Here is a 27,613-nt window from a genome sequence, read left to right as displayed (position 1 = left end):
GTAATAAACATATGTTATTTATACATTTTTATATTTTTATAGGTTGTTTAGTAATCAAACGTTTGTAATTATAAGGAAGTCGATAGTTATTTGTTTTGATTTTTTCATGATAATAACGAAATTTATAACTTTAACAAGTAGGTATACAATCGATTTTCGTATCTGAAGATAAAAGAACGTAAATTCGTATCTTCGTTTGTTTTCTCTTATTTTTGAGTGTAATTTCACATTGCGATAAGACGTGTCACGGTACTTGTCTATCCCAAATTCATGTATTTGGTTTTGATGTTATATTTGTTATTCTCGTGGGATTTTGTCTTTGCTTGGTCCGTTTCTGTGTGTGTTACATTTTAGTGTTGTGTCGTTGTTCTCCTCTTATATTTAATGCGTTTCCCTCGGTTTTAGTTTGTTACCCCGATTTTGTTTTTTGTCCATGGATTTATGAGTTTTGAACAGCGGTATACTACTGTTGCCTTTACTTACAAACGATATGTATTATTGACAGTAAAAGTTAGTGTTGAATTCATTTGTTGCACATTCTTTGCAAAACCTGGAGAGAAAAAGATGATGGATTATACGGGAAATTACTCGCATTTATGTTTTCAATACTATTTATTATCAATTCTCCTATATGGAATTTCTGTTTTAAAGATATAGTATGTCCCAACAAGCGCATCAAAGAAACCAGGATTGATATTTTGAATTTGGACCAGATTAAAATAATCGGTTTCTGAGGTAAACAAAAAGCCTTAGTTTTTCATCAATGTAAAGTTTTGAAGGAACATATCCGATTTCATCTGGGAAACGGTTATTCCATAACAGTCAACCAACTCGTGATGGCGTCCGTAAAATTTACGAAGGCATGATTTCAACTTCACCATTTGTAACCCTTGGTTTAATAGCAACCCTCTATCACTAATGACATAATTTGTACATGCCATGATAAGAAGATACTGCTTCACATACTTAGTTTAAACTTTAATTTAGTTTAAACTAAATATGTGAAGCAGTATCTTCTTGTCATAGTATGTACAAATTATGTCATAAGTCTCATTTGGTAAAACCGAAAAAGGACGGTATTTTGGGAACACAGTTACATTTATGAAATGCTAAGGCTTTTCTAGTGTTGTTTTTCTGTTAGGTCGAAGTTCTCATGTATTTGATGTGTTTCCCTCAGTTTTCACACATTTAAGGCGGCCAAAGGATTTTAGAGAGAAAATCCGGAAAAAATATGTTCTTTTATTTTCCCCTTTGGAATTTTCTTTACTGGATAACCAAATTGCTGGGTCTTCCGAATGTTTATACAAATAATTAACATCTATTTTACCAATCAAATTCGGCTTCACAGTTTCTTTCTGTAACAGTATTCAATCTAGAGTACTAGTGTTGTGAATCAGATGCAAATACTTAAACTTTTACGTACCTGTTTAAATATAAACAATCTTTGTAGCTTTCGTCGTATAATAGTATACAAACATTTGACTTCTCAACATGCTTTGTATGCTAATAATCCTATTACTGAAATACAGATCGAAAAAAATAGTATAATTTTGTGTCATAAAACATGGCCAACTGTAATACACATATTTTTGTCATAGAAGAAAAACTCATACTTTGTTTTGAAAAAACACATACTCTAAATAAAACAGTAGAACGGAAATTCTCTGAAATTTATTTCAGCAAGCGTTTGATATTTCTATTGACAAAATCTTTGTTACGTTATAAGAACGTGTTTTTTCAACCGACAATCCATATCCCTATTCAAACCAACTGTGTTCTCTTCTGCCTAACCTGTTATATTATTCATATCAGGCATAGATTAGCTTTACTTTAACGGACACCAAAGATCCAATCAAATCTGCATAATAGCCTTACTAATTTTGTGACTAATCGGACGGTTGAGAATTAAACTAAATAAAAACAAACATGATTTCAGCTTTCCTATTGTGAAATTTCATTTTCAAGTAGCACCAGTTCAGCAACGCTTACATGCAGTGTATATATCTTATAGTTTATACACTATTCTACAGCTTGCGTTTCCTATCATCATTTCATAATTTTATGTTTGTCTTTTCGTTGTTTTCGGATTATCAAAGGTATAAGTCGTTGTTTTCGGATTATCAAAGATATAAGTCGAGTTTTTCGACCCATGGTTATTTATTGCACATTTTTTGTCTCCTGTCAAACATTTTGTAGATGTTGCTGAATCATTGTCACATATATTTGTATATTTTAAAGTATCAAAATCAAATTGAGAGACAAAAAGACAATTAGTCTACAATGAATCAAAATACATTAAGTCCGAGTACACAGTTATCGTCCTTTTATTTTCATTGTCCTTAGTGGACTTAGCGTGGACAGTGTGTTACTTGCCAATTTTTTTTTTTATACCCCTTCCAAATTTATTTCACCATGTTTTCAGCCAGTTGGGGGGTGAAATGACACTGTAAAGAATTTGGGTCATGACTTGAAATGCATTTATTGAAAATCACCTGAATAGAATTTACCTTGTATAACCCAGGGATGTATACACAAGGGGCCCTGTGTTAACAATGATCCATCTTCCAGGGATAAACGGTGGACTTTTTTATAAAAAAAAATCTTTTTTATATTTTTTGCATACATAAGTTTTACATTCATATTATTTACACAGACAGAGTTTGCGTATAAAATATTTATAACATTCTACAGTAAATAAAATACATCAAAAGTCCCCAAAAGACACACTATAATCTACACAATAATTTATCTTTACTTATAATTGACACTGGGTCATGATTTGTTTAGTAAAGTGGTGATTTGGTCCAGCTGAAAAAAGGTTAAAAACTACACATATTTTGAGTTGGAGCCGATGAAGTTTTCTATATTTTTTATATAATTTGTCCCAAAAGTGGTAAAACACACTGTAAAATAATTTTGAGAAAGCGTAGGTGGGATTTTTTTTATTTTCATTTATTGTCTAAAAGAAATGCACTACGAAATAACTGTGTACTCGGACCATCTATTCTTCAACAAACCTTGTGAAAAATTGCTATATTTTTTTACTCATTTGCTTTAAAAACATAGACACGTAACTTGAAACGTTTTGACCGCCTAACCTAAGATGTCGTCAACCCTTGGATTGTAATACTAGTATTCTAGTCTACCTTCCCTTTTTTATTATTAATTCACTTGCGAGTAGTGAGCACGATCCAATGCAACAGATATATCAGGTTCATGACTTGAAACCTATAAAAATATAAACTTTTCAATGTCATCACCAGTTTGGAAAATAAGGAATGGCAAAGTTCAGTTTAACTGGTAAATAACCAATCCATGACCTCTTAATCATTACGTAACTGACCATAACAGCTTGATGTAAAACATTTGTATATAGTAACCATCCATCATTAGTTTTATTGATTCACAGATAGATATGATAACATTATTTTCATTTGTTTTTTTCTAACTTTTTGCAGATATAAATATAAGGCGATGAACTCTTGTATTCCTAGAATAAATATAAATGAAACCTAAATTTTAACGTATGATAATTTCATATCATATGCCAAAATTATCAAGATTATGTAATTCGCCTAAATTTTATGAATGACTAAATTAGCAGTAAACAAAGCCATTAACATGTTTATATTAGCATAACCTTTAACTTTCGTTACGCTAACGTAAAAAAAAACCGGAAAATTGATCGTCTAAATAACTATTGTTAAACGTTTTTATGGTGACATAATTACCGAATGACATACGATCCAAAAAAATTAAAACATTCGACATCAAGGTCTAGAAGCTTAAAATTTTTGATTTCAGATATCTTGTGGTAAGTGTTTGAATATTTAATAGTTTAGTTTAGTTTTAGTTTAGTTTAAACATATTTATTGATAGTGGATTGGGAAACAAGTTTTGCAACTTAAATTTTTCCTTTTCCACTTTGCGGGTGCGAGTGCTGCCTTGTAGCGGCATTAGCCTGCTCTTTTTTCGAAGTTTTCAAGGGTGTTTTTGACGTGCAAGAGATATGGCTCTCTCTCAACACGGGTTAGCCACTTATCGCCCCCTTCCGACGGACTAACATCGTTTCTTCAAGACCATACTCGCAAATGGTGTCAGGAGAGAGCCGAAAATTTTATGATTACTGAAGAAACATTCAAATATTTGACATATAATTTGAAAAATTTTTGTGCTAAGGTGAAAGATTGAAAGTATAAATTACAAATTATATTTATGTTGGTTTCATATAACATGAATTAATACGTTTCGAAATATTATCAACAGGTGATAGCGGATATTTTCAAAAATCGTCCCCTTTTCCCCAAATATGACCGACCGAATAAGACGATGACTGAGTTTGTTCTATTACTACGAGTAACACGACGAGTATCATATACGGAGCAGGATCTCCCTACCCTTCAGGAGTACATGAGAGCATCCAGGTTTTTGATTCAATCATATTGTTCAATCTTTAGATTTCCATGGTGTGTTTTGCGTACAATTGTTTGTCTGTTGTACTTTTTTTCATTTAAGCCATTGTTATATTAGTTTATTTTTGACTTAAGAGTTTGAATTTCCCTTTGGTATCTTTCGTCCATCTTTTATCAACTGCCATCAAATACCTCGCGATTGAGTATTGTGGCAGATTATTCCGGTTAATGAAAAAGAAAACGGATTCGTTTTAATTTATTTTTTAAGAAGTGTTTACATGGGAGTAAAAAGACCCATCATCAAGATAAAATTCATTAGGTTTTATAAATAATATTACTAAAGGGAAAATTTGTTTAGCAGGTGCAACAGTTAGCGACAATCAGACAACGAAAAATGGATTTTTTATTGAGTTTGGAATGACAAAAAACAAAACCAATTATCTTGCATCTTGTTCAGTTATGTATATGTGATCAGATACTGAATAAAAATAAAAAAAACAAAACGAAATTAAGAAATGTGTTCATGTTGATCCTAAAGGAAATCAATTTGTCAATAACCCGACCGATCCCTCCATGTACATTTAATGTACACAGTTATGATATAATCAATGAAAACGGGAACTGAAAAAGCAAATATATATCTACAATAGAATTCAAATATTTTTACAGAATGACGATTCATTTCAAAGTTAACATTTGTATGTTTATTACTTTGGTGAACTAAAATGAATTATTCAAAACGGAATATGTTATTGTTCCAGGTCAGGAATATGGCAGTTGTTATCAAATAGTTCGTTTCTATGTTTGTTGGTGTTTGTTTTCGTTGCACTTCAGTGTTTCTGTTTTGCCGTTGTTTTCCTCTTATAGTTGATGTGCTTCTGTCTATTTAAGTTTTCTCTTACTCGATTTATGCCATTTTGATCAGTGATATTCTACTGATGCCTTTATTGAATATAAAAAAATGATATAATCAATCCATTGGAAGGAACTAAGACCTTGTTGATACTTATAACAATGTCAGTTGTTATCCCATAGTCTGCTTCTATGTATGTTTTGGTTTATTTTTATTGCAGTTCCGTGTTTTGTTGTTCCGTTGATTTCCCCTGATAGTTAATGTGTTTCCTGTGGGTTTGGTTTGTATCCCAGATTTGTTTTTTCTTAATAAATCTATGACTATTGAAAAACGCTATACTACTGTTTCCTTTATATCCTGTCCCACTCCGTCACGTTAAATGGTCGTTCATGGCACAGAATAAATATACGAACAAGATTTTATTCGAAATTATATCAATGTCAAAACAGAATAATAATCGCTTTTAAATTAAAATTGAGAAATGGTTAATTTTGGCGGTAATCAGTTGATAATATGTTTATATGAGACAATCAATAGTATGCCTTTTGGATAATATAAGTAGTTATTATATTACTCACTGACCTATTCAAATATCTAAAATAATAAATTGTTATGATCAAAGAGTACTGAGTATAATTTTGAAAAGCCATTTGATGAGTTTCCCTTAGTTGTGTTTCTTCGGTTAAAAAGTGTACCGAAAAAGTAAGGTTCATAACAGTTAAGAAACAAATAGGACATAAGAGAAAACAGTTATAACTTCCCTTCGCATAACCTACACTTGACGGAACATTGTGCCTAAAAAAGGAGCAAAGGTATCACCAAGCAATACAATGACGGCTTAACTATTTATATTTATTCCTTATCCTATCAGTGAAGTTCTTTCCGTTCTTATTTATAAACATGATTTATTAATTATCACCTGTGACATCAACTCTTATGATCAAATATCACACCATATATAATCATTTGAATAAAGTATCCTCTTTTATTTTATGTATTGAAACTGTGAAGCTAATTCTTTTTTCATTTGTAGTACACCATGAAGTTCCTACTAGTTATAGCTTTGATCATTGTGATATTTCAAAGTTGTGTCATGGGTTTCCAAAGTGCTAACTACTTCTACCGCCAAAGTAAGTCACATCTTTAAATTTGTTCCATTGAAATACTGGTAAGCAACTTATATTTATGTTTTCTTTTACATTAAGCTTTCATAGTTTTGGTCATGGATAGGCTGTGCCGTATCTTGTTTATAAAAAAAACAATGTATTTGCAAAACAATCCAAGGTGAACTAAATAAACGGGAACACCATTGAACCAGACCAAGTCAAACGCTCGACTATAACGGAATGTATTGAAAACAACTGTCATATTCCTGGTCATATTCCTGACTTGGTGTTAACAAATTAAATGTATATCATTCCTTAAAACCAATTGTCTCTTCATCTACTTCGTATGATAATGATAAAATATCTGTTTCGGTTGGGATGATATACAAATGACCATTGACGGATTAGTTATAATCATTCAGAGATATCAAGCTTAACGTTTGTACACAATACGTTCGTGTCGACTTCAAATGACTCACCAGTGATGCTCGAATTAAAACAGTTGGAATGTCAAATCAAATACGATGTTAAAGATCAATGAAAATTAAACAACAAAAATACCGAACTCCAACAATACTTCACGATGATACCTTAACCTATAATGGTTTACTTTTATAAATTGTGATTTAGATGGAGAGTTGTCTCATTGGCGCTCATACCACATCTTCCTATATATATTCCCTTATTTAATGGCAATTTCAAAAGGTCAAATACATCAAAAGAATGGAAAAAACTGTCATATTCTTGGCTTGGTTTGCATTTCCTTGTGTAGAAAATGGTTAATTTAATCTGGTTTTATAGCTAGCTAAACCTCTCTCCTGTATGAATTGTGAAACAGATAATTCCGACTTTTTATTGAAAATATGATGGGCTATGACAATATAATAGTAACTTACATAAGGATCACTTGTTAAATAAAAAAGAAGATATCGGTGTATTTAATGTTTCAGGAAATATGATAGGCGGTTTGACAAACTTTGGCATTGCTAATCGGGGTGGTGGACACAACAGCATGATGAGACATTACTACCGGGGATGATTACTAGGTAACAGAAGAAACGTATGCTTCGTTTATCTGGAGTAAATAAATAAGTGAATGAAACATTTTTGTCTAATGATTGTTTTAATTAACATTAAAAAAACTTGTATGAAGTATCATTCAAGTATTAATGATTATAAACAGGAAGACTGTAAAATAAATATTGTCAAAAGGGGGACCTTTAATGTACATGTAGTTATTCTTGCAGGCAAATATGTATTGGTGTTCATATGCTTGTAATAATGCCTGTAAATTATCTTGAAATTTTATGTTGGAGAGTATATAAGATTTCTATGTTTAGAAAGATATGACAGAGAAAAATGTGTGATATTGTATAATAAAACAACAATAGACCTATGCTTGTATCAATTACTCAATCCACAAAACAAACGAGCAAAATACGTTATGAATATCTCAGAATAGTTTACGATCGATTTTTGTCGTAAAAATATGAGTGAAAACAGCTTCAGATCCCTTTCCTGCAGTTATACTATGAGTCCCCTACAGTAGCTTCTGTCTATTTAAACGGTTCAATTTTTACGATCCATGTGTCTCGCTAATTAGGTATTTGCACACATATAAATGTTGCAACTCAATCGTGAAAAGTTTGCTTTTCACGGTTTGTGATTATGTGTCTGCCCTTTGTATGATGGTGCTTTCAAATGTCTACTTTGTTTTGCCTTCCAAACACCTATATTGACATAAAAAAATCATTATTTCTCTTGTCTGTCCTTTATACAAGAAGCAGAATAATTCTGATGTTAGTTGCTGTTTCATTGACATGTATCCACACACTGTCTTATTCATATACATGTAGTATATAAGATTTATTTGGCTGATATTCATGAGAATAAATTCTCGATAAATATATATCAAACTGAAGGTGTGCCTGATTTCTTATTGCTGTTCAATTATTTTTAGAAAAATCAGAGTAGTAACTCTTGGGAACAGTATATATATTGTCAATATAATTGTCCCTGGTAACTCAAACAGATGTTTTTAAACTTGTCATTTTATTATCTAGGGAATCAATATTACATAATAACATCAACCAATAATCGATTAAACTAGTCCGAAATAGTAAATGAGGCAAATTCACGAAATAGAATATAATTGATATCGAACTTAGTGAAGAAAAAGAGAGTTATTGTGTAAACCTATGCATGTATGGCGTAAAATACAACCATGAATGTCTCAGTATTTAAATTTCGTTAGTGTTTTTTTTTGGACAATTTTAAGATATATTATATGGTTATAAGACGTTACTGCAACTATGTGCATATCAAACTGGTTACAACATTTGGTAGATTTTTGGAAATATAGTAAATACAACACAACAAATAAATGGACCGAATAAGTTTTTCCAAAAGGTGATAACATATAGGGCGACACAGTGTCGCTAACACTTTTGAAAATCTTTAAGATAACACTACAAATAAATGTAGAGAATAAGTTTTTTCAAAAGGTGGCGACATATAGGGCGACATTTTTTATGAGAATATGATGTATAGATTTGTTGACAAAACCTAACACAAACATTAATTACTTCTCATTCGTCATTTTTTATTGATGAGTTGAACAAGGAAAAGGTAAGATCATTATTTAACCTTACGGTACAACTCTACTTTTAAGGCGTAACACTTTAAGAATTTGTCAACGATTTCTAAAAATAGGTTTTTTTTATGTCATTTTGTATATATTAGTATAAATTTGGCCTTGTTTTTTTTAAAGATTTATAACTAATTTCTACTTATAAACATTTCTGCATAATAGTATGTCTTATTTATGTCACAAATGAACCTTTTAACAAAATAGTATTTATATAAGTTGTTGTAACAAATAAGTAAAACATAAAATTTCACTGAAGTCAAAATGAAATAAATAGATATTCATTTTTTTTTTCTTTTATATCAATTTAAAATTTGAAATATGTGGTAATTTTGCTTAAAAAAAGGCTTGGGAAATCAAAAGAATTATAATCACAAATTGAAAAAATTCTAAAAACATCATGGCAATCAATCAAAAACGACGAAAATATATAATATAAATGAAACCCACAAAAACAATGTTGGTGGTCTTAGTTAAGCAGGTCGTCCTTTATATGTGTCATACTTAATAGTGCCAATGCCAATACAATTCGGTGATAAATCTCAATTAGTTATGTCACAATCAAAGAGAAAAGAACATTTTCGTCTTTATCTTTGACACAGGTATTCCATAACGGTCAAACGAATTCTGATAAACTTATATATAACTGACTATTTTGTGAGGTACCTTTTGGTCATAAAGTACCTTTTAGTCATTAAGTACCTTTTGGTCATAAAGTACCTTTTAGTCATTAAGTACCTTTTGGTCATAAAGTACTTTTTGGTCATGAAGTACATTTTGGTCATAAAGTACCTTTTTAGTTTTTGGCTTTGACATATTTCTGTGCATTCCTGCTTAAAGCATATCTAGAAAAACGTATCGGACGCACGAAATTAACAAAGTGGTAATTTTATTGACAGTAAGTTTATTTAGTACTAGACACCTTATTGTACATATATTTGCTAACGTATCTTCGGATTAAAGTATCAATTGCGCATATCCAACGTTTCATTTTATCTACACGGTCACGAGTAAAAATTATTTAAAAATTGACCTGGTTTTGAAGTATTTTAAACATCCATTTTAAAAGTCAAATATATTGCAAAAAAATGAATATCACAAAAATACTGAACTCCGAGGAAAATTCAAAAAGGAAAATCCCTAATCAAATGGCAAAATCAAAAGCTCAAAACACACCAAACTAATGGAAAACAAATGTCATATTCCTGAATTGGGACAGGCATTTTCTTAAGTAGACAATGGTGGATTAAAAATATATCAAAGGTACCAGGATCAAAATTTAATACGCCAGACGCACGTTTCGTTTAAATAAGACTCATCAGTGACGCTCAGATCAAAATAGTTATGAAGCCAAACAAGTACAAAGTTAAAGAGCATAGAGAACCCAAAATTAAAAAAAAATTGTGCCAAATACGGTTAAGGTAATCTATTCCTGGGATAATATAATCCTTAGTTTTTCCAAAATTCAAAGTTTTGTCAACAGAATTTTTTTTTAAAATGACCATATAATTGATTAAACCTGGTTCTATAGCTCGCTTAACCTCTCACTTGTATGACAGTCGCAAAAAAAACTATTATATTGACAACGATGTGTGAACAAAACATATAGACATAACAGGTAAAAATGTCACAAATAGGGATACAGCAGTCAACATTGTGTTATAATCTTAATGATAATGCGTCAGTATGACTGCGACGAAAATTCAAAACCGAAAGCCAAACAACTGTCATATTCCTGAATTGGTACAGACATTTTCAAATGTAGTAAATGGTGGATTTAACCTGTTTTTATAGCGCTAAACCTGACACTTGTATGACAGTCGCATCAAATTCCATTATATTTACAACGATGCGTGAACAAAACAGACATAATCGGTAAAATTGTCAAAATAGGGGTCATTACCGTGTCACAATCTCAATCAGAACAAAAACAAACAAATATTCAACAAAGTAGCACAAATACATTAAATTAAACAACCACGTAAATTGATTACTCATAGTTGTATTTTAAGTCATAAAGGATTAAAATATCTGTAATTCATTAAGATTATCTTAAACTACAGATGCAACTGTCTCAGACGAAGTTATCCCAAAATTTCAGTATTTTTTCAAGCAGTTGATTTTAATAAATGATTTTATATTTAAACAAATTTACATTTGTTATATTTCGTAAATATATCGGCAAATTGTTCCACAAGGATGGTCTAGATTACATAAAAGAATTCTTGAACAATTCTATTTTTTGTTTAGAAGGGCGCGGTTTCATTGAACAGCATTTCAGAGTACAGATTAGAGTACATCATGATAAAAATGCAGCTTTAGACAAACATTCATCAGTGGTATTAGTGCTTTTGGACCTTTACGCTGCATTCGATGTCATAGAACACATAATTCTCCTGGAACGTCTGTCGTTTGCGTATGGCATAACTGGTTGCGCTCTCGAATGGATTAAGTCATATTTGACAGATACACATTAGCGTGTTGTAATTGGAACAACTACGTCGAAGAAATGTCATCTTAAATTCGGTGTTCAACAAGGTTCGTGCTAGGAACGAAATTGTACTGTCTTTTCTCGAAGCCAATAGGTGAAATATGCCGTCGTCATGGCATGACATATCACTGCTATGCGGACGATACACAAGTGCACATGGTTATCAAGCCGCTAGACAACTGGGAGAATTATTTTTCAAAACTTGTATTGTGTCTTTCCGGCATTAGTTCATGGATGTCAACAAATATGCTTAAACTTAACCAAGATAAAACCGAACTTATCATATTCACACCGAAACATCTGAAGGCAAGTGTACATAATTTCCAACTCAAAGTCGGCAAAACAGTGATAAATAGTGTATCCTGCGTAAAAAACATAGGTGTATACTTTGATCAACACCTTACGAGGGAACGCCAAGTTTCTGCCATAGTAAAATCTTGTCATTTTCACATCAGTACTATTGGACGTATTAGCAGCTTTATAACAACATCCGTTTGCAAGACAATAGTGAACAGTCTAGTAACATCTAGACTTGATTATGGGAAAATTCTGCTAAACGGCATTAACAAGACTACGATGAACAGATTACAAATAGTACAAAATACAGCAGCTCGTCTTATCAACAGGACAAGAAAACATGAACATAGTACGCCGATACTTGCCGATTTACATTGGTTACCCGTCCAATACAGACCACAATTCAAAATAATTACTTATGTGTACTGCGCTTTAAATGCCATTGGTCCTGCTTACATTCGGGAACTGGTCAATTTGCACGTACCAAACCGACCTCTGCGTTCAAGCACAACTAAACTACTTACCGTTCCAAAAGTGCGGACAAAGACGTACGGTGAAAGACAATTCGATTGGGTAGCGGCATCTCTTTGGAACAATCTCCCGAACAGTTTAAGACAGTGCAAGTCCTTAGAGTGTTTTAAATCTAAGCTAAAAACTCATTTTTATCGCATTGCTTTTTAATCAGACTTTTTCCTTTCTCTTTTACAGGTTTTCACTAGTTTATGTAGTTTTGTATAATCTTTTAATGCATTTTGTTTGTATACCTTTTTAGAATTTTTGCTTGTTTTGCATGCTTTTAACCTAGATTGCTATTTATTCTTTAATTTGTTGTTTTACAATGGGTTTTTTGTATTGACCTTTTATATTATGGTAGGCATGTTCGTTTTATATTTTATGTTAGTACTTGAATCTAACACAGTGTATGTTTTATGTTTTTGTCTTTGGTTTGTTTTAATTACCATGCTGAATGTACAGCGCCTTAGAGTTATTTTTATCTTTTATATAAATTTTCATTATTATTAGTAGTATTTCTCAAGGGGTATGTATTTCTGTCTGAAACATAATGAAATTGCCTAAGATAGGAAGGAATCACTTTTGATACACTTAAATGTCATCACAAACTTTTTATATGATATTCAATTTATCTGTTCAACAAGAACTGTCATCCAGTTAAAGTGTTTAAATAAGGGCTCAGTAGGAGTGACGAAGGGTATGTTTCGTATATGAGGATGTTAATTTGATGTATGCCTTTTTGTGCTTCTTCGTTACATTTGTTGTTTTTATAGTGATTAAGATGATAACACAATGTTGACTGCTGTACCCCTATTTTTGACATTTTTACCTATTTTGTCTGTTTGTTTTGTTCACGCATCGGTGACAATTTAATGAAATTTGATGTGACTGTCATACAAGTGAGAGGTTCAGCTAGCTATAAAACCAGGTTCAATCCACCATTTTCTACAACATTTGAAAATGCCTATACCAAGTCAGGAATATGACAGTTCTTGTTCATTCGTTTTTGATGCGTTTTGTTATTTGATTTTGCCATGTGATTGTGGACTTTCCGAATTGATTTTCCTCTGAGTTCAGTATTTTTGTGATTTTACTTTTTTCGAGTAGCAGCTCCCTTTTGTAATTCAAATAACCTAATTACACCATCACTGCTACAACTGCTCATATTCACTTTGTTTAAATTTCGAAATGCTTTTAAAAGACTCTTTTATTTTGAACGCCTTGAAGAATTTGACAATTTTGCATTCTTAATTAAATAATGACAAATGTCTTTCCAAACCTGGCTGCAGACAAAATGCACCAAATGTCACATGTTCTTTATTGAAATATCCATTCAAATTAGTTTGAATAGATATTCTGCAATCGAGCCTTTAAAAGTAAATCTAACAACAGCAACCTTTACTGTACCGAAATAATGTCTGTTCATTTATGCTTCAGCCAGAGTATTTGAAAAAACAAAGCAATTTAAAACATTGAAGAGCTATTAAAACCATAAAGTACCTTAAGTGTATCTAAATTTGGTCAAGGAATCAGAACATTGCACGAGGGAAATAAATTTTCTATTTAGAATGAGCTCAAACTTTTCATATCAGAAATTTTAATCAAGCAATATCCACTACTAGGCTTATATGAAGATTTCGAGAACTGTCACGGATCAGTTCCGATTCGAGAAATTATGATGATAATACTCATCATAAATATAGAGCAAAAACGGCAAGTTTCTAAACTTCTATAATGACAATCAGGGCAAAAGCAATTGTCTGGGTTAGATTGACCTATCCAAAAGGATAAATTTTACAGGGAAAAATGTGCCTTAAAAACATATGTTAAACTATTTATGCAAGCTGCAATATGTCTCAAAATTGAGAGACACTAACAATTTGGGATCCAACAGTATTCATATTTCACATTTGGATCCGTTGTGTAACACCATGGTACACTGTAGCCATCCCCAGGATTGCGACAGTAATTGCTAGTCTGGTCCTTTGGGTCATCCAGTACAGTTGTATGTACATGAGGTGTTTGACTATTCCAGTTCTGACAGGTCCTTCCGGTCACGGTGCACGTCATCTTTCCTATGTACGCAGAACCTAGATCGTGACAATCAACATCTAAAAAATAAAATCACAAAAATACAGCACTCCGAGGAAAATTTAAATAAGGACAACCCCTCATCCAAAGTCAAAACAAATGGATAACAACTGTCATATTCCTGACTTGGTACAGGCGTTCTAATAACCATGACTCAACAAAATATTTTTATTGTTCTATAACATGTTTGATTTGGGTTTGTTTTAATTAAAATAAAAACATCTATTTGTTCTAAAAGTTATATTACCAATACATTGCTTATTAACTTATATACCATATGGCTTATATTTGCATAAGTCATTTAAAAACGCAATACAAATTTTATCAAAGCAATAATTTACAATGATATATTTCAAAATATGATATTCTGTGTTTACATAACTATATACGTTTTCTACGTCCGGTGATATCAGAAATAATTAAGGCTGTCTTTAAGCTGTTGCGTTGCTTTTTAGAAATTTTAATATAAAAAACAAACATTGTCTCTATAATCTATTTTTCAAATATGATTATTTAGTTTCCTTTTTCCTTGTAGGAGATTTGATAACAAAAAATATGATATCTCTATTCAACTATGCTTGCTCTTAGGGATGACATCAAAAAAATCAATGAAGGATAAAAAAACTTAATTCAAATAGTTTGGGGATCAACTTGCTGCAAGTTTTGTAAAAAATGATTTTACATATTTTTTATTGGTCAATCAATATTTCCCAAATTAAGTTAAGAGAGGGGTAGGGGGGGGGGGGTCAGTAAAAAACTATGTGAATTAAGTTTTTTATCCTTCATTGAACTTTTGATGTCGTCCCTTAATTGGTCGATAGAAGTTCAGGAAACTGTATGTGTTTACCACAACCAACCTATGGTTTATTTTCTAGTACAATTATAATACGATATGTTTAAACAATCTTTGGTTGGTTGAAGATCAATAAAACTCACTATAGACGGTAAGGTTACCATATGACAACCGAGGCTGTCGAATCTTATTTGAGACGAAGGTTATAGATAGACAGTCACGTTCGAAAGGGGCGTTAAAACGAGACAGTGTCTTGATTTTCGCACGTTTAAAAGGCATTGAAACATCTTTTTGAAGCGTAAGAGGTGGCATGTTGCAACCAAATGTTCTTCCCCTTCCCAATGTTCCCTCTTTGTATCGTTAGCAGTCGGAATATACTCTTACTTCATGACAGGTGACACATCTATCGGAACCTACTTTAATTTATACTTGTTTTGAAAGGGAAAGGTATGAAATATACTCCGATGTAATCTCAGCTTTACAAGATTATATAAAATGGAAACAGTATGGTAAATAAACTCATCATAGATACCAGGATTTAAATAACATATATACGCCAGACGCGTCTCGTCTACAAATGACTCATCAGTGACGCCCGAATAAAAAAATGTTAAAAATGCCAAATAAAGAAAGCGTGTACTACATTGCATGGTCATAATCTTTAAATTAAGAGGATGTTATTTTTACCTGAGCATGATAGATTTACTGATGACCATTTCCTGTTTTCATACCGAGACACAGGACAATGTTCCAGAATGGCAGTACTGTTTGTTTCGTAGCACTTAAATCGGGTGATCGGTACGTCTGCAAAATGTTGAGTGTATGAATGAATGGGGTCCGGGAGATGTTGGTAATGTTTATTTGGATCTGAAAAAAATAAAAAAAATAAAGTAGATTCTAAAGGCGTTACAGGCTGTTTCCTTCGTTATGTACTCTTAGTTGTATCTGTCCGTGCTGTGTATTGATGTTGCTGTTGTTTTTCATTGGGTTTCATTGTAGGAATGACTTTACTTAAAGTCAAGAAAAAGTCAACATTGCAAAATCACAAAAAAATACAAAGAAAGTACAAAACGAATGCAATAAAAACAAAAATTCTTTCCACGCTTGCTTTGGTTCGGAGAGAGTTATATGCTATAACTTATATGATTTTTAAATTCATTCATCACCTTCACGACTTATCTTATTCCAGTGTCGTTCTTTGACACAAGGTTAGAGAAGCAAAGTAATCGGAACTTTTTGTAAATACACTGTTGTTCAATTTATGTCACCATACAGAATTTTGACATTGAGTCTACGGATAATGTACTGTAAATTCAGAAATTATTGAAAGCATTTATTATTGCGATTTTGTTATTTAAGAATTTTATGCGATTTTAATTTTTACGATTTTGAGAAAAATTCTGTTTAATTCGTATAAAATATTTCAAAATGCGAGTTTAAATTATTGCGTTTACAACGCTGTCGCATTTTTCGCAATAATAAAAACCTCGCAACAATTTCTGAATTTACAGTACACGATTCTTTCCATTGCAAAACTTTTTGAGTATGCCTAGATATTAAAATCGAATCGGTGATATGATTGACAATGAGACAAGTCTTCACAAGAGACCAAATGACACAGAAATTAACATCTTTATGTTATCGTATGGCTTATAACAATGAAAAAAACCAATTAGAGCCTGAATATATATTAAAAAAGTCATTATTGCTTTATTTGTAACAAAAGATATCTATAATCATAAAGCAAATTATAAAGGAAATATAGTCAATTATATTTTGAGTTTTAATAATAAGTCAAACCTTCAGTATAACACATTGGAACGGAACATACATCAAAGGTCATTTTCTGGTCTCCAGTCATACACCAAAAATATGGCCGATCAAGGTCACTTCCGGTTACTGGAGAGCGGCAGTGATTATCTGCAGCTGAGATAGTATTGTCTGGAAACATTGCAGGTGTTAGTTTAGAGGATTGAGCCTGTGAAGTTTTGTCCCATCTTTGGCATTGATGACCGGTCAGTGTTATTGAAGTGTTTACTTTTGTATCACTAAGGCTTTCGAAGCACTCTGAAAAATGAGTATAATATTAGTGTATCTTTCTGAAATGTAAAACATAAAACTCGATGTAATTTTCTAGGAATTTCATTTTTTGTACGTTAAATTAAACATTTTATTGATTTATTGACATTGTTTCTGTCACGTAGTGTTTTAGATATATTTTTTAACATTGACAAAAAGCAGCCGGTTTGGCATGTCATTAAACCATGTTCAACACCAATTTTTCTCAAAATGTCCTAAATTAAAACAGGAATGTGGCAGTTGTTATCAAATAGTTCGTTTCTAAGTGTGTTCGCGTTTGTTTTTGTTGTACTTCGGTGTTCCTGTTGTATCTTTGTTTCCCTCTTATAGTTGATGTGTATCACTCGGTTTTGGTTAGTACCCCGGATTATTTTCTCTCTATCGATATATGACTTTTGAACAACGGTATACCACTGTTGACATTATTTATCAATATTTGTAGGTTTAAATTTGATTGCTTTTTTCCCTGTTTTTACGGAAAAACTGACAAAAAGCCTCATAAGCTGACTTTGCAATAACAATATTTTCTAGTGGCATTTCTCGCTGTTAATCACGGCCGACATCCCTTACTGAACACATCTATTGTATCTATTGTTTTTTTTTTCTTGTCTGGATAAATATGACATATTTGTTACTTGACGTTTAGCAAGCAATACATCAAAAATAGGTTTTCCAAAGTTGATGAAGTTGGTTAAACATTTTGTTGAGTAAGGCATTGGTTGAAAAACTGTGTGAAAAAAAATCGTCTTTACTTTGTTGTTATGCTAGCTAGTTCAAACTTCATACAGGAACTTCTGAGGAAGAAAGATTAGAAGTTAGCAATATCCTTTAACTTTACTTTCCGCTAAATAAATGATGTTATCTCACTAAATAATTCAAATTTAGTGACTATGTTGAACGCATCTATCCCATCAAACTAGAAAAAAAGGATACAACAGATACAGTAAAGTCGGCCTCATATCTTGACTTACATCTATAAATTGACAATGAGGGTCGGTTGAAAACAAAACTTTATGATAAAAGAAATGATTTCAGTTTTCCAATTGTGAACCTTCCATTTCTAAGTAGCAACATTCCAGCAGCACCTTCATACGGGGTATATATCTCTAAATTGATACGATATTCCCATGCATGTATTTCCTATCATGATTTTCTTGATTGAGGGTTGCTGCTCACAAGAAAGCTATTACATCAGGTAACAATACACAGTTAGGAGTTTAGTTTCGCATTTTGGCCCCTGTGAATAATTTTTTACATGTTTTATGGGCTGTTTTCTGTTTGACAATCCGTATTTTCATAGCTAGACCGGCCATCGGTCCAGAAATTAATGTACTGTTTACCAACACTCTTTTTGTACTCGAAGTTTTTAACGGAATTTTACAAAAAAATGAGACGAAAGACATATGATTTTTATTGGATTTGCTGAATGATGTATGTACACAGTTTCAGAAAAGGTATTACTTCAAGCGATTTAAATTTTACTTTTAGCCAAATTTTAGGGAAATATGTGACATCTTTCCCCCCTTTTTGCAATATTTTATAACAAATAAATGCAGATTGTTGCCATGGATACACCAAAAAGAAATTATATTTTACCATTTTATATACTGGATATAAAATCTATAGAACATTCTGATTGCATACATATGCCCATATATGACACAAACAGTAAGCTTCATATTGCAAGAAAGCAATGAAAAGGGGATGGTAAAATTCATAAGGGCAAATTTTAGTATTTTTTCCCACAGGCGCTTGGGTGTATGGTACAGATTTTTTTTTTTTTGATTTTTTTTTTTTTGCTGATTAAAATATTCAATTTTCTATATTTATAATACATATCTATCACTTCTGTGCATGTCTCACCTAGTTTCGAGTGATTTAAACGACCCAGAGAAAATACCCAATTTTACTATCCATACTAAGAAACAAAAAGGCAACTTACTCGACGCCATTTTTTTTGCTATCTATAAATAAATAGATTGACCTACCTGGATTCCCCAACGATTTCTCTGGGAAAACGTGCCTTCCTTGCCGTCAGATCGCAGACATCGTTTATATTTATCAAACTGGTATTGGTCGTAACATTTTTAGTCCATCTCCAGCATATAATAAAAAGATTTTAACTATTTTGACTAATTTCAAATTTACGTGCCCGGAAGTTGACTGTTTTTCCCGAACTTTTGTTAAAGGGAAGTAATATCTTCCCGGACTTTTTCGAAATATCTCTCAAAGTACGTATGAAAATAACAAAGTTTCGGGAAAAACAGTCAACTTCCGGGCACGTAAATTTGAAATTAGTCAAAATAGTTAAAATCTTTTTATTATATGCTGGAGATGGACTAAAAATGTTACGACCAATACCAGTTTGATAAATATAAACGATGTCTGCGATCTGACGGCAAGGAAGGCACGTTTTCCCAGAGAAATCGTTGGGGAATCCAGGTAGGTCAATCTATTTATTTATAGATAGCAGAAAAATGGCGTCGAGTTAGTTGCCTTTTTGTTTCTTAGTATGGATAGTAAAATTGGGTATTTTCTCTGGGTCGTTTAAATCACTCGAAACTAGGTGAGACATGCACAGAAGTGATAGATATGTGTTATAAATATAGAAAATTGAATATTTTAATCAGCAAAAAAAAATCAAAAAAAAAAATCTGTATCATATACACACAAGCGCCTGTGTTTTTTCTAAACTGTTTATTGCTACCTTATGGCATACTTACCAAGCTCAGAATTGTATAATTTAAGACTTTTCATGCCACAAATCTATTGATATTTAGATTCTAAATCAACTTCTGAGTAAATTAAGTGTTTAAGAATGACAATATATGTCAATTTTATTGTTTACAGTCCTTAGCAACCAAAATTAGACATTTTGACACAAGGCTTATATTTGTACTCTATCGGCTTAACTCTTGCTTCTGATGGATTGGGCTACATGTAGTAGCCTAAGTATTGAACGCATTAGTTTTTTTTTCTTGCGAATATATCAAATTATTGTTTTTATCAAGATTTCATGTTACATTTTGGCATATATCAATTGTATAGTTAAATCAGATGTAAGAAATTGATTCCCTATCACAAGTATTTTAATCAAGTCTTTGGTATGCAATAAGCATTAAGATTAACATTCTTATGCTTGAAATTGCTAAATTTTATACAATGCTGCATCATCAGAGATCTTATTAAGATATTTAACATTAAAAAGTTGACAAAAGAGGTGCAGTTTTTAAGATTTGGCTAAAAATTGAGGGAGAGACAAGATTTTACACTTTGACTTGGCACCTTTCTTTAAAATCAGTTTTTGTCGCGTTTCAGTGTCAACTGCTTACCTTCATAAGATATTCATTACTCAACCAATTTTCAAACATAAAAGGCCATTTTACTCGTATTAGCTAGCAGAACTCAGAAAATAAGTTAAAAGGGAGAATTTGGAAAAAATATTTACTATTAAGGTAGCAATACACAGTTAGGAGTTTAGTTTCGCATTTTGGCCCTGTGGATTTTTCAAATAGGAAAGTTATTGTGTAATAAAATTCATTTTTAGACAGATGAGTGCTAATTTAGCCTTCAAAGATGGTTTATAAGTGCATCGATGGTTTATAAGTGCATCAAGATTATTTTTTACATGTTTTATGGGCTGTTTTCTGTTTGACAATCCGTATTTTCATAGCTAGACCGGCCATCGGTCCAGAAATTAATGTACTGTTTACCAACACTCTTTTTGTACTCGAAGTTTTTAACGGAATTTTACAAAAAAAATGAGACGAAAGACATATGATTTTTATTGGATTTGCTGAATGATGTATGTACACAGTTTCAGAAAAGGTATTACTTCAAGCGATTGAAATACTACTTTTAGCCAAATTTTAGGGAAATATGTGACATCTTTCCCCCCTTTTTGCAATGTTTTATAACAAATAAATGCAGATTGTTGCCATGGATACACCAAAAAGAAATTATATTTTACCTATTTGTATACTGGATATAAAATCTATGGAAGATTCTGATTACATACATATTCCCATATATGACACAAGCAGTATTGCTTGATATTGCAAGAAAACAATGAAAAGGGGATGGTAAAATTCATAAGGGCAAATTTTAGTATTTTTTTCTAACTGTTTATTACTGCCTCAAGAGATCCAAATGGTGAAGTTGAAATCAGCCCTTCGTAAATTTTGCGGACGCCATTACGAGTTGGTTGACCTTTATGGAATAACCATTTCACACATGATATCGGATATGTTCCTTACGTCGTAACTACAATCTCCTCCCCTTTCATGGATGTGACCTATCTAATTAGACTATTTACCGGGTTTGTAATAACATGAGCAACACGACGGGTGCCACATGTGGAGCTTACCCTTCCGGAGCACCTGAGATCACCCCTAGTTTTTGGTTGGGTTCGTGTTGCTTAGTCTTAGTCTTCTATGTTGTGTCATGTTTACAAGTATTTGTCTGTTGTTGTCTTTTTTATTTTTAACCATGGCGTTGTCAGTTTATTTTCAATCTATGAGTTTGAATGTCCCTAAGGTGCCTTTCGCTTCTCTTTTGTTTCCCTATGACATCTCGTTCGTTCCCTATCAATTCCTCTCCAAATAATGAAGGTTTCCTTTCATTTACACACATGGTGAGGTAGTTTCAACAATTTCATTATTTCGTGAGTTTTAACACGCCCATGTTTATTATATTTTTTCATGAGAGGTATGTAGCTTGAATATTTTTTTTTCTTTTTAAGCGGCAAGATTATGGCTTTCACTGTACTTACTTTTTTGTCTGTATCATTATGTGTCGGGAGATAACCTTCTATCCGCATCAAATTAGGTATTGTTTACGATGGAAGTATGTTTTATCTCTCAGGTTAAACTTATTTTTGATTCAAATTAAAATTTATTGATTTTTAAAACATCAAATTAAAAATTTATAAAACAATAGTCTGACAAAATAATTATCACCGATTCTCAATCCAAAGTATAAATAAATATATTGAACTTCAAGGAAAATTCGAAACCGGTAAAATGCATTAAAACTGACATTATCAAACACTATCAATCAAGGAATCATTGGGACAATTACTACACATTCCTGACTTGTACAGGTATAACCTGGTTTTATAGGTAGCTTAACCTCATACGTCCTACGTGTATGTCAACCATTGAATTTAATTATAACTTATAGGAAAGTTCACTTGGGCAAGAGGCAAATTGCACCCTCCTCTTAAGGATGTAGACCTGGTATATGGGAGACAACTCTTACATTTGTATTGAAAGTCATTAGTGCGTTTTAACATAGCAGTAAATAAACAGTGATCAAGCATTTATGTTGTTTACATTTGACTGTGAGTACTTAGATAGTGACAGACTGTCAAAACAATGAATTCTGATAGTGTCTGCTATTGATGACAGGGGCATTTTGAAGTCTGGGGAGAGAAACTAATAAAAGGTTGTGATTAAAAAATTATGTCAACCCGTCCCAAGGATTCTAGTCCCATACTGAATATTACTGTTTTTCTGTATAAAATTTATTACAATTATTATTGGGACAGTACTCCTTTGGTTATTTCACATAAACAGAATGCAAAGACAGTCTGTAGGAGGTTTTGTAAGGGGAAAATGGATTTTGTCTCAAGTTTCTACTTTTTTCGTCTGCCTTGTCAGTCAACTTGTTGGAAAATTTTGAAAATTTCAAATGATAAAATCCGATAATTTTTTTTTTATTTTAAAGATTAATAACTACAAAATGTTTGAACAATTTTTTTTCAGGAATTAAACGACAAAATTTTTTTCTGGCTAAATTTGAAAAAAATAATGTCTTATCTGAGCTGGCAAGACTTTTCGCCGTTTAAATTATAAAAAAAAAACGTGTTTCTTTACATTCAGGCTATTTGTTTTACTATGATGTTTCAGATTTACTTTAAAATATGTTTCTTCTATGCAATTTAACAGTTAGGGGTATTTGTAATGGCAACATGTGCAAAAACACTCAATGATTTTTACCTACTAGTGTTTTCGACCGTTTTTTAGGGTACCCCAAAACGGTTCAATATAACCTAAATATAAAATGAAACGGTGAATTTCCTTAAGACTTTGGCAGATGATGCATGGACCTCTACCTTTTCAATGATGTAAATATAAACAAAATTAAATGAGAGGAAAATTTTGGTGTTACCAAGGCCTACCCCCTTAAGTTCTTCAAAGCTGTGATCCTTACAATTTCTTAGGAACATAAATGTTATAAAGAAGAAAATTGTTGGTCTATTTTAATAATCCTGAATACGGCGTTATTAAATGTCGAACATGTAATCTGTACTTACAACGTTAGCTTTCTTTTCCAACTTTTAGATATTTTTTTCTACCACTATTTTCAGTACCTTCAACATATTTTGTTGAAAGTGCTCTTGGTTAACCATAAGATAAAAAAAAAAATAATGTTCTATGTATCCTCTTTCAACTATCTTTAATAATATTCAATAAAGATGTTTTATGAATGATAAATTTAATTTATAATATTGTTATTTTTACCTATGCAGGAAAAACTAGCTTTTTTCCATTTTCCATTTGGCTGACATGCAACTTCTGTTATAACATTCCAAGATGCAGTTGAATTTACACACATTTGTCTATTGCATTTTTCTGGTAAGGGAACTGTTTTATTTTCACATGTGTAATACGTTTCGTTTCCCATTAACGAACCTCCGTTCGACCAAATTGCATTTGGAACTTCTTCAATATCGCTTCCACATTCTATGTCTGAAATGAATGTTTCTGTCAGATACTTAAAGGGATGTACGCTCTGACATAAGAATTTTACAAACAAGGTTTCTTACCAATCGTAATAGCTACTCTTATTTATGGTGTGACTGTTAAAAAATTGCTGTGACCTACCTAAACGGGAGTTTGCTGTGACCTACCTGAGCGGGAGTTTGCTGTGACCTACCTGAGCGGGAGTTTGCTGTGATCTACCTAAGCGGGAGTTTTCTGGGATCTACCTAAGCGGGAGTATGCTGTGACCTACCTAAGCGGGAGTTTGCTGTGACCTAACTCAGCGGGAGTTTGCTGTGACCTATCTTAGCGAGAGTTTGCTGTGACCTATCTAAGCGGGAGTTTGATGTGACTTATCTAAGCGGGAGTTTGGTGTGATCTACCTAAGCGAGAGTTTACTGTGACATACATGAGCGGGAGTTTGCTGTGACCGATCTAAGCGGTAGTTTGCTGTGACCTATCTAAGCGGGAGTTTGCTGTAGTCTATATAAGCGGGAGTTTGCTGTGACCTATCTAAGCGGGAGTTTACTCTGACCTATCTAAGCGGGAGTTTGATGTGATCTACCTGTGCGGGAGTTTGATGTAATCTACCTGTGCGGGAGTTATGTAATCTACCTATGCGGGAGTTTGATGTGATCTACCTGTGCGTGCGGTAGTTTGATGTGATCTACCTGTGCGTGAGTTTGATGTATGCTACCTGTGAGGGAGTTTGGTGTTATCTACCTGTGCGGGAGTTTGATGTAATCTACCTGTGCTGGAGTTTGAATGATCCACTTGTGCGGGAGTTTTCTGTGACCTACCTGAGCGGGAGTTTTTTGTTGCCTCTTTGATTTCAATAATTTAGTATCTTTTTACTCAGGTAAAAGGATTTTTTTCTGCGTTTTGATCAGTTGCATTAAAATCACAACAGTTGAAACCCCCTTGCTAATCTGTTTATTAATGAGGTTGGAGAACAATTATTTGTTTTAATCCAACCTATTATATGCCTGAGTTATATTTTAATTGATATTAACATTCCATAAAACGAAAATATACAAAAGAGTTGTCGCATTAACAATAAATCATATCACGTGGAGTACTGAGCTGATGATGGTAAAACCATCTCATCGAAAGTTATTTTATTAATTGACAAAATCAACTTCGAAGCTAACATACGGGGTTATTCTACATCTATAATTCAACATTTTTGAAATTTCAGAAAAACAATTAACAAACTTTTTACAAACACACAGAACAACATACAAATTATTTAGAATTGATAGAATGTATAGATCGTTTTAGTTAGAAATGTTTTAGATAAAGCTAAAGGAGACGTAATGAGAAAAATGTTGGTTCAAAGCAATGAAAAGTAGTGAATGAAAAATTAAATAGCTGGTACAAGCGGTCAATACATTGTTCTACGTAGTCTTTTTATAAACATTTTGACAAAATAGCAAATATCATTCAGATGCTCATTTCCCACACTAGGGGGTCTGATTGGGTGGGGTATGATCCCGGATCCCGCTTACTGTTTTGTCAGATTCCCGTATCCCGCTTACACTATGTACGTAAGTAATTCTCATTCTTTTGTAATGCCCGTGTACCACTAGACATCATTTCCCGTTTTCACGTATCAAGCTTACAAAAAGTCCAAAATCCGCGTCACGCTTAGACCCCAATGAGACCCGCACAACAGGTGCCTTCGAGTTATTAAACAAGTGGGTCAAATTAAATGATGCGAATTTGATTTCCCGCATCAAAATTATGTGCATTTCGAAAATTAAAATATGTTTTCGGTAGTTCTCGAACCCAAATATTAAGAATAAAAAATACCAAAAGGTGAATCGAAAAAAATGAACTTATGAATTAATAGAATACACAAAAAAGAACACATGAGTAGCAAGGGACTGAATAGAGATTATAACAACTTATATATTTGTGTGTCAACGTAAAATAAATATCTGTATGCAGTTTATGGTTACACAAAGAGGTAACATACATTTGTGGTAATTTAAGTCGAAAAAGCAAACTTCTGTAATACTGATACACAAAAGAAATATTACTTAAGAGGGCTCGCGGGTCGAAATCAATTTTTTTTTTATTTAATATAGGATTTCTCTATATTTTTCTATATATGAACTTTATCTTAAACCTTAATAGAAAAATGAAATAAAAAAATGGGGTCGCCGTTCATTTACGCTCACAATCTGCCTTCGAAAGAAGCATACTTTTTTGTTACTGTCCTTTTTTTCTGCTGAACTATTATAGGAGAAATAACGGTAATTAATATCGAAATAAGAAAAAGAACTAAATTACAGAAATCGCTTAAATTTTACAATTATTTAGTTTATGTACAGCCTATTCGAAAACAACAATAAAAAATATAGGTCACCGATGATTTAAAAAAGGATATTTCAATTTTAATGCCAAAAAATGGCATTTTTGCACCATAGGGAGATAATTTTGAGCTTTTTCAATGATATCTACATTTTAAAAATCACCTGGGGCCAACACGAATTGATTTTTTGGAAAGATTTTTGTACCATATGATAACGTAACAACTACTTAAGGTAAGAAATAAAATTTGTAATAAAAAATTGTTTAATTTTTTTCTGAAAATCTAAGTCCCGCGAGCCTCCTTAAAAGAACAGATTTGTCAAGTAATATATTTACATACTTAATGGTAAACACAAAACTTGGAGACTTTTATCTGTAAAACATCTCTCTTCGCGTGTACAGTTATGATTTTTGCAATGCCATGCATATTCCTGCAAAATATATCAGAAGTAATGATCATTATCCCTATGTATATAGAAACTTTTGTTGAGAAACCCTAAAGCCTTTCTTTTGTTTGCTCTTTGTTCTAAAAACTTCACACCTATAACTTTCGCATACATTTCATATTAAGACACTTGTAAAAAAAATAAATAAAATCATATATCATTAAAAAATTACCTTTTTATATCAAATTACATTTAAAGAGATACAAAAATTAAAGAAATGTTTTCATATCTTTCTATGATCTGAGTTCACTCACCATTGGGATGTCCAAAGCATCGACAAAAATTACAGAAGTTTTCTCTTTGGTAGTCACACCAAAATTCAGTTCACATTTCAATTCGTTTTTATAATAATTCAAAGACTTGCAAATTTTCATCTGTAGGCAAGTTTCAGCACATGTGTAAAGAGATGTTGGTTGAATTCTCCGTATTAAAGATTCATATGCATATACATTATATTGTCTCTTCATACATGGTGTTGGAATTATTTCACCAAAAACTGTTACAACCAAAAACATATAACAGACTCCACGCAATGCAAACTTGATCAGTTTCTTCATCTCGAATTCATATCAGTACTGATGTTGTATAGAAATTTTGTCTATCAAATATTCTGATAAGCATATTACTACATTTTGCTATCTTCGGACTTTGTATTGTATTGATATCTATAACAATTCCTTATTAATTAATTTCCTGCACTTTGCCTTGGATACCAATCTATTTAACCAATCATTTACCGCAATGATTGGGCTACTTAAAAATATCCTTATAATCCTAAGTGTTCCATGTGTTACGTATAGAATCC

The 27,613-nt window shown here is 32.2% G+C and overlaps 1 protein-coding gene and 1 long non-coding RNA gene across 5 annotated transcripts; one reads left to right on the top strand and one right to left on the bottom strand.

The window, feature by feature from the left end:
* Positions 1 to 3,715: 3,715 nt before the first annotated feature.
* LOC143073696 (uncharacterized) lies at positions 3,716 to 7,847 on the top strand. The gene is made up of 3 exons (XR_012977571.1): positions 3,716 to 3,814; positions 6,299 to 6,395; positions 7,322 to 7,847. It is a non-coding gene; the product is annotated as an uncharacterized LOC143073696 (long non-coding RNA).
* A 6,187-nt stretch (positions 7,848 to 14,034) lies between these two features.
* Positions 14,035 to 27,460, bottom strand: LOC143073686 (plasminogen-like). 4 transcript variants are annotated; one of them, XM_076249426.1, is made up of 6 exons: positions 27,063 to 27,434; positions 26,703 to 26,793; positions 23,807 to 24,034; positions 17,004 to 17,270; positions 15,891 to 16,070; positions 14,035 to 14,430 (listed from the first exon to the last, which is right to left on the bottom strand). In XM_076249426.1, the coding sequence occupies exons 1-6, from the start codon at positions 27,363 to 27,365 to the stop codon at positions 14,192 to 14,194; spliced, it is 1,308 nt and encodes a 435-aa protein (XP_076105541.1). In that variant the 5' UTR covers positions 27,366 to 27,434; the 3' UTR covers positions 14,035 to 14,191. The 4 variants fall into 4 exon arrangements, 2 of the variants coding, with proteins under 2 accessions (XP_076105541.1, XP_076105542.1); XM_076249427.1 differs by lacking the exon at positions 15,891 to 16,070 and having other exon boundaries at positions 27,063 to 27,460; XR_012977570.1 differs by lacking the exons at positions 23,807 to 24,034; positions 26,703 to 26,793; positions 27,063 to 27,434 and adding an exon at positions 22,054 to 22,179.
* Between the last annotated feature and the right edge of the window lie 153 nt (positions 27,461 to 27,613).

This window comes from Mytilus galloprovincialis, chromosome 4, assembly GCF_965363235.1.
Source record: "Mytilus galloprovincialis chromosome 4, xbMytGall1.hap1.1, whole genome shotgun sequence".
NCBI lineage: Eukaryota > Metazoa > Mollusca > Bivalvia > Mytilida > Mytilidae > Mytilus > Mytilus galloprovincialis.
The sequence above is the reverse complement of the archived record's forward strand: the minus strand, read 5'-3'. Positions and strand labels throughout refer to the sequence as shown.